Raw genomic sequence first — 8,763 nt, 5'->3', positions numbered from 1 at the left:
AAAGTAGTTTAAGAATTAAAGCCCCATTCTTTTGGACCAGAATTCGTTAACTAGATTGAATTGAAATTAAATACGAAATAATAAATTTCATGATAATAATAATAAGAACAATATTGACTTGCCTAGAGTATCTGAAAAGGGTTATTAGAAATATAATTGTCCGTAAATAGGGTTGAAAGTAAAGTTCAATTCAATCAATATTGAGAGGGAAAAAAAAACGAGAGGATCAAGGAGTGGAGGGATGGTTAGTCCCTCCATCTTCCTCGGTATGACCAAAGTTTGATCCTCACCTCCATCCCTCTTGTGATTGGATGGGCACCCCCTTATCTTACCGTATTAAAAAAAAAAAAGTCAAAACTGAATTAGTAATTTGGATTGGAATATTTCTTAAACTAATAGGTTAATGTGATGCACGAATTTAACTATAGTTTAACCACCAAATTTATTTTTTTTTGAGTAGTAAGGGAGAAATGAACTTATCGTATTTAGCTTTACTAGCATTTCGGTTCAACCCTTTGATTTAGGTCATTGTTGGTACAAGACGGTTAATTAAGGACTTATTTTGTTCAACTTAATTTCAGTTCAATTCCTAATTTCTTCTCTCATATATTTCAATTCAATTCAATCCAGTCTCATTAAATTCAGTTATTTTCTGTAAATCGAAACTAGCTCTAAGTCGGGCATATTTTTGACTACTCAACAATCTACATATAGTAATTGCTCCATAAGGCCATGCCCCATCCCTAGAGGCTAGAGGCCCTCCAATCCTCTCCATACAAGTAAATACAGATAATATTTTTTTTAGACTATAGATAATCTAGTTAATTGAGCTTCATTATGCAAGGGTATATGCGTCACTTTACATCACAATCAATATCCCAATTATTTTTTTATTTTTTTTAAAACCCTACAAAACGTGTTAGTTAGAATATGTCAACCAATAGGAAACCTACAAACAAATCCTCAATCCGAAGCAAACCCTTACATCAAATCACAACCGTCCACTTCATTAGAGAAAACACAACCTTCGCTATTACCCACCGTTAGATCATACAACTGTAAAAGCACACGGATCACCAATATCAGCCGTCCGATTCTCTTATCATTTGCTTACCCCCTTCACCTTATATAAACCCCTTTACCACCTACCTTTTCAAATTTCTGCTATTCTTCACATTCTAGAGAGAGAAAGAGGAGAGAGAAAGAGAAGAAATCGTCAAAGTTCTCTAGCTAAGGAGTTTCATTGAGGTAAATTTCTTCTCTCTGATCTTCTTTAATCTGTCTTGAATTAATGTTTTTGATTAATTTGCTTTGATTTGTTTATTATGTTGTGATTTGAATATTCGAGGTTTCGTCTTCATGATTTAGCTTGCGTATTAAATTAATTTCTGTAGAAATCATAATTAGGGTTTTGATATCTAGTTTGTTACAATTCATGATAATTTTAGCTTGCGTGTTGAGTTAATTTGCTGTAGAAATCATAAATAGGGTTTTGATATTTAGTTTGTTACAATTCATGATAATTTCAGTTTGCGTATTGTATTAATTTGCTGCTGAAATCATAATTAAGGTTCTGACATCTAGGTTTATACAATTTCGATTAATTTATGTAGTTTTTTGTTAATTTTTTGAGCTGTTCACGTGTTTTTGTTCTTGATTGTCTTGTTATGTACTTCAAATAAATCATAAATTGTGATTTAAAGCTTTCAATTGTTTTAAAGCTATATTTTCATCTGAGATACTATTGTATGTCGTTTGAATTGGTTATTGGATCTTCAAATTTTTCGTTCGCTCTAAAAATTTGAAAATTAGGCTTTCGTTTTTGTCAAAAGGTTTTGAATTTGGTGAAATATTTGAAATTCTCTTTAAGGATTCGATTGAAATTAGGGTTTAATATTCATCGAAGCTGTTTTGGCTATTATGCATTATTTAATTTGTTTGACATTGTTGATTTGATCTATTTACGTTTGCTAATTATATATCTGATTATTCTAGATATGGCCCGTACCAAGCAAACTGCTCGTAAGAGTACTGGAGGAAAGGCTCCCAGGAAGCAACTTGCTACCAAGGTATTTGATTGATCAATCTCTGTCTCTCTTATTTGAGTTGATGTTTTGATAAACTGTACACAAATCTGCAATTCAATTGTCAATCTGATTGTTATATTGTGTTGATAGGCTGCTCGTAAGTCTGCCCCAACCACCGGAGGAGTGAAGAAGCCTCACCGTTACCGTCCCGGAACTGTGGCTCTTCGTGAGATCAGGAAGTACCAGAAGAGTACTGAGCTTTTGATCAGGAAGTTGCCATTCCAGAGGTTGGTCCGTGAGATTGCCCAGGACTTTAAGACTGATCTCCGTTTCCAGTCTCATGCTGTATTGGCTCTTCAGGAAGCTGCTGAGGCTTACCTTGTTGGTCTTTTCGAGGACACTAACCTGTGTGCCATCCACGCCAAGCGTGTTACTATTATGCCTAAGGACATTCAGCTTGCCCGCAGGATCAGGGGTGAACGTGCTTAAGCAATTGAGCTCGTCTTATCGTTTGTTAATGCTTTTACTACTATAATAGTATTAGTTTGATGTTCTTGGTTAGGCTTAATGCAGGACTTAAATAGGGGTTGTTTTTTGTTTGGGGAAGAAGGGGTTTTCTGGTGAATGATGTAGTTAAAAGTGATGATGGGTGGTGTGTTTTGAGAGCAAGGAACTCAAACTTTGGTATATTTGGTATTTAATTTCTGTTTTTGTTGGTGTCACACTGATTTTGTGTGGAAACATTCATCTAATGTAGTTGATATATATTCAGACCTTTATGTTATTGTTTTCTTATGTTAATTTTTTGTTGTGATCTTTTTACGTTATTGATTAAATTTGTTAACCAGGTTCTTGAAGTTAAAACATGTTAAACTTTATTATGTCCATATATGCTTTGGTGTTAAGATTTAAGGTGCCTCTTTTCTATCTTTTTATGTTCAAGTTTTGTACTTGATTCTTGTCTCCACTTTCCAATACATAAAGCAATGGATAATGCATTCGCGCCTTAGGGAGAGATGTAAAAGATAAGCGTGGGTGCTTTTTCCTTTTGTACTGTTTTTAGTTATTATTTTTGCTAACCTGCTATCACCTCGACCCATTCCCCTTGTTACCTATTTATGTCTTCTTATCATATGCACGGTGCTCCTTATACTCCCAGGCTGCCCCTGTCAATTGAATTAGTTTTATAATTTTCAACTTGGAAGTGCCCACTGGAGCTATGGTGTGGTATCTGCATTTCAATGTTATAATTTCTCTACTAGCTATTTGGTATCTGCACGGACTGCATCTGCTTCCATGATACTATCAGGATCCATGGATGCTTTTCTCACTCCGTAAGATTGGCATCTCATTATTTGTTGGGTGGACTTGAGATATGTTATTAGGATATTTTCAACAAGGGTGTGGGCTTGTTTTTCCTTTCCGACCATGGTGGCAACGATCTCCATGGCGGAGGCTGTTACTGTAGACCTTGAGTTGCGTTGGCTGTGAGTGGGTATGATGGTGGGTGAAGTGAGGAGAGAGCGGTGAAAGAATAAATTTGTGGTGGTCAGGTGGTGGCTGGTCGTGGATAGTTATAAATGATGTAGTGCTTGCGGGTAGTCCTGGTGGCTCAACGTAGTGTTTGGGTGAAACTGTGAAAATGATAGAGAGTTGGGAGAGTAGAGCCGTGGAGGTCATCATTCAGGGGCTTGGGTAGGAAATATGGCTGGTTTAAGCTAATACCTTTTGTGTAATAGTTTTTAGTATAGTAGGAAACTAGATTAAACCCCGTGCAATGCACGGTTGTTAAATAATTCTAGTGACAATAAATTTTACCAAAAATAATGGTTATAAATATTATTATTATAAATAGACTTTGTAGTAAAAAGTATGAAATATTGTGAAAGAAATTAATTAAATATGTAATAGTTATAATTGACAATTTGATATTTAAGGATATTTATTTTAGATTTTATTATACAAACTAAAAGTCATAATTTATTTTTTTTAGTAAGTGGTTTTGGAGGAAAAACTTTTTATAATATTATGCCAAGTGTTCTCTAAGTTTCGCCTTTAGTATAATGTAATTGATTGATATGGCTGGTTTAAGCTAATACCTTTTGTGTAATAGTTTTTAGTATAGTAGGAAATATGGCTGGTTTAAGTTAATACCTTTTGTGTAATAGTTTTTAGTATAGTAATCAAAACTTATCTGTACAACGAGAATACGAGATTTACCTGCTGCTGCTAGTCCTGCTACTACCTGCCTTACTAAGGCTACATTTATTGTTTAATTCACCTTATTTTAGTAGTGTCTTTTAGAGTAATACTCCGTGCTAGTGAAATTGGGGAGAGCAGAGGGGCAAAACAGTCATTGTATCGCGGCATTTAGTACTCTTAACACGTACAGCAACACCCTATAAAATGAATACATGCATAACACAGTGTAACACTAACAGTCTTAACACCCTATAAAATGAATGTAATGAACTAATGATCCCATCAAGTGATCAGCCATTAAAGCCCGCGAAATTAGCAATTGAAAGTTGACAATTGTCTCAGGTAGCTTCTTTACTTACCCAACAAAGGTATATAAACTGCGCTCTTTCTTCAACTTTCTCAACCCGTCTTTGTTTTTACCATATACTATGAAAAATGTTTGTTTTCTGCCATTTTCGTACAATCGCCCATAATCGCAGTTCACTGCTTAATTCAGCTGGTTTTCTCCATCTTCGCCATATTCTGCACCAATATAGCCTCTACTCAACTAACCATGTCTCTAATTGCAACGCCAAGATCTCTGCTCTTTCACGAGCAGGCAACATTGAGGCTGCCCGCCAACTGTTTGATAAAATGCCTAAGAGAGATGTTGTCACTTGGAATTCTCTCCTTACTGGGTATTGGAAAAATGGATTTTTCCATGAATCCAAAACACTTTTTGAGTCAATGCCAGAAAGAAATGTGGTATCTTGGAATTCTATGATAGCAGGTTGTATTGAGAATGATTTGATTGATGAGGGGTTTGAGTATTTTCATATGATGCCCAAGAGAAATGTGGCTTCATGGAATGCAATGTTATCAGGTTTTGTTAAGTATGGTAGAGTTGAGGAGGCGGTTCGGCTTTTTAGGGAGATGCCACAGAAGAATGTTGTCTCTTGCACTGCTATGATTGATGGGTATCTTCAAGAAGGAATGATGAATGAAGCAAGGGCTTTGTTTGATCAGGTTCCTCAGAAGAATGGTGTAACTTGGACTGTGATGATTAGTGGGTATGTAGAAAATGCAATGTTTACAGAAGCGAGAGAGTTGTTTGATCAGATGCCAAATAAGACTGTTGTTGCAACTACTGCGATGATAACTGGTTACTGTAAAGAGGGGAATGTGGAGGATGCCAGGAATTTGTTTGATCAGCTTAGGCAGAAGGATAATGTTGCTTGGAATGCTCTGATCACAGGTATACAATCTTGGTAGTTTGTTAGGATTTTTGCTTTAAATGCTCAATTTGTCCTATTTATAGATTATAGACAGCCTGGATTTCTACTACCTGCTGATACTAGATATCTTATTATTGTAGGCATCTTAATAATAGACAATAAGACAAGTGAATTTTATGGCGCATCGAGTTACTGTCTGTAGAACTGATTATTTGTTCTACAGGTTATACTCAAAATGAATTTGGAGAGGATGCTCTGAAATTATTTTCAGAGATGCTGAGACTGGATTTTCAACCAGACAAGGGAACATTTGTTTCTGTTCTGACTGCTTGCTCCTCTCTGACATCCTTACAAGAAGGCAGGCGAGTTCACTCGCTTGTTGTAAAGTATGGATATGGGTCAAACCTATCTGTTTGCAATGCCTTATTGTCAATGTACAGTAAGTGTGGCGGTGTTGTGGATTCAGAGTTGGCTTTTACAGAAATTCACAGCCCGGATGTTGTTTCATGGAACACCATTCTTGCTGGTTTTGCGCAACATGGTCTCTATGATAAAGCTTGTAGACTCTTCAATGAGATGTGTGCAAAGGGTTTTACTCCTAATGGAATAACTTTTCTTAGTATGTTGTCTGCTTGTGGTCACACTGGTAAGGTGAAGGATAGTATGTCGTGGTTTGATTCAATGGTTAAGGACTGTAAAATGTCTCCTAGCTCTGAGCATTATGCTTGTTTGGTTGATATATTATGTAGAGGGGGCAAATTAGAAAAGGCCTACAAAATTATTCAAGAAATGCCATTTGAAGGCAATTCTGGTGTTTGGGGAGCTCTTCTTGCAGCCTGTCATGTTTACTCGAATGTAGAACTCGGGGAGTTAGCTGCAACGAAAATACTGGAATTGGATCCTAACAATTCTGGGGCTTATGTGATGTTATCAAATATCTATGCTAGACGTGGTATGTGGAAGGAGGTTACTAAGGTAAGGCGTTCCATGAAAGAGCAGGGTATTAAGAAATCGAGTGCATATAGCTGGACAGAAATTGGTAATAAAGTGCACATTTTTGTGGGTGGGGCTGTAAGTCACCCAGAGATTGATAAAATATGTACAGCTCTAAAGCACATCAGCTTACATGTTAAAACTGCTGAAGATGTTACAGACTTGGTTTCAGAACTGACCTGTTTTGGCTCATAACTCAAGGTTGTTCATTGATGGTTTGATAAAAGGTGGCGCATTCATGGGAGTTCTGGAATGTATTGATAAGAAATTCTAGATGCACATTGCAACATAGAGTGGGATCTCCAGAGCTGATATCAGAAGCTGGATCATGCAATCGCTGCAAGCCTGCAACTAAAGGACAAGTTTTGAGGATTTAATGTTTTGATGTAGAGAAATCATTGTTGCATCCACGGGGGAATTACCTTGATGTTAGCTGATACTCTATTGCTGGGACCCCTAGCCAACTCAACATTATGGGTAGAATGTTAAATAGGTTGTGCAGGAATTTCTGACACTCGGACCCTTCAAATATGCTGGACTTGTTAGAAGTATCAGACTTGGATGTGTTGTCATTTCCAGGTATCTGTATCAATTTGAGTTTTCAGATAACGTGTTCGACATGTGTATGGCAAGGTTAATGGATATTTGGAGTACCAATCATGGAGTCTTCAATGAACCACTTTTCTTGTCACCAGATGATAACAAATTGGAACCTGGTACATTAATAGTTTGAAGTGATTGTTCCAGAGGTTCAGGTTCTTCTGTGACCATTAGGGAAAAAAAATACTGTATACAACAACATTTCTATCAGGTTTTCTCTGCTCAACTCTACATGGTTTAAAATATGAGATTAAAAACTGCAAATGTAGGGAAGGGGGTGTATTACTCTTCTTTTCCGGGATTTGTTGGTCATAAAATTTTGAATCCTAAATGGTTTCAATATGTCGGTAGCTCGGGCAAAATGGTTGATCTGCAGGAAGCCTGCAAAATGTGTTGTGGCAGGAATGTCAATAATAATAATTCTCTGAGCTTCTATTCTTCTTGAAGGCTTCCATTTTCGAACATTGAGGGCAAAATTAGACTTCTCAGTAAATCGTCACATTTGGATCCATATTTTATTAGTGCTGTAGCGGAGCTCTATAGAGTATGAAGTTGATGCTCATGATTCCTGAGTTGTTATCAGGTAAGCAATTCTTCCTGGTCAAAGCTGAATAGCGTTTTTGAAATTTATAATGCATATATGGGTAATGTTCTTTGACAGTTTCATGAAGGTCCCGAATTAAACATTTAGAAGTTTGGCTGCTGCTTATAATCATGCTTTTATCAATCAAGGATAAATTTAGGAGTATTATTTTTTATTTTATTTTATTGTGAATGTCAATACTAGTAAAAAGGGATAAGCAGCTCATGACATCACCAACGGCAAACAGACTACATTGGTCATATGAGCTGATTTGAACCTTTCAAACAGTGGAATTTTCTTTATTTGATCAAAATATTCAAATTTGCATTTTACATTGGTTTCTAATCTAATGTCTTCAAAATAATACAATCTGATTTATATGTATTTTCTATCTGTATGTATGGCTATGACCAGATGCGAATCACCAACCATCTCGACAGTTGACACGAGTCCCTTTTATCTCATGTTATCTCTAGTGATTTCCCTCATTATTTCAAATTTATTGCATTCATTTGAGAGCAATGACTATGGTCATTATTCCTATGTATTAGTATCGCGCTAAATTGGTAATAATCTCGAGGCAGTGGTTTTTTAGGAAAGGAAAGCCTCCAAGTTTGGAAAATATATTGAATGGCCACAAGTAAGAGATCTCATTCTTGGGTTAGCAGTGTTCCACATTCAAAGTATTCTTAGGCTTCTTCTCTGCCCTCACACTTGTTTTCTAAATATGGAAGATTCACATTACCATAGACTTTGCCTAAATTTAAGATAATGACCCTGTTAAATATATGTCCCATTTTTCTCTGTCCTCCTCTTTTGACTGATCTTGTTCTCCTCTCAACGAGGAAAAAAAAAAACCAAAAAAATTAAAAAAATTAAAAATAAAAAAAAAATTAAAAATAAAAAATAAAATTCTGGGTAGGGCTGGAGTTTGTTCATTTCTCAGGCTTTACTCATTCTAATCAAATCTTTTGGGGTTATTGGTTTACTTTTCATTACTGGTATTACATTTCCCCTATTATTTTTAGCAGGTCAAGATACTTGATATCGACTTTTTGAATAAATTTTTAATTTTAATAAAGGGGAAATAAATAAAATTCTGAACCTTTTTTTGTTGGAATTTTATCCAAAACTTGTCAGAAAC

General features: G+C 35.9%; 2 protein-coding genes across 2 annotated transcripts; both read left to right on the top strand.

Moving 5' to 3' along the window:
- The first annotated feature begins 1,133 nt into the window (after window positions 1–1,133).
- Window positions 1,134–2,811, top strand: LOC145559763 (histone H3.3). The gene is made up of 3 exons (XM_081621078.1): window positions 1,134–1,248; window positions 1,996–2,069; window positions 2,178–2,811. The coding sequence occupies exons 2-3, from the start codon at window positions 1,998–2,000 to the stop codon at window positions 2,514–2,516; spliced, it is 411 nt and encodes a 136-aa protein (XP_081477204.1). The 5' UTR covers window positions 1,134–1,248; window positions 1,996–1,997; the 3' UTR covers window positions 2,517–2,811.
- Window positions 2,812–4,437: 1,626 nt separating this feature from the next.
- On the top strand, window positions 4,438–8,763 carry LOC145624112 (putative pentatricopeptide repeat-containing protein At3g23330). The gene is made up of 2 exons (XM_081677074.1): window positions 4,438–5,463; window positions 5,667–8,763. Exons 1-2 carry the CDS (start codon window positions 4,665–4,667, stop codon window positions 6,629–6,631), a joined length of 1,764 nt encoding a protein of 587 aa, XP_081533200.1. The 5' UTR covers window positions 4,438–4,664; the 3' UTR covers window positions 6,632–8,763.

The sequence above is a fragment of the Chenopodium album genome, chromosome 1 (assembly GCF_948465745.1).
Source record: "Chenopodium album chromosome 1, dcCheAlbu1.1, whole genome shotgun sequence".
NCBI lineage: Eukaryota > Viridiplantae > Streptophyta > Magnoliopsida > Caryophyllales > Amaranthaceae > Chenopodium > Chenopodium album.
Note: the sequence above shows the minus strand (reverse complement) of the source record. Positions and strands in the feature narration are given on the sequence as shown.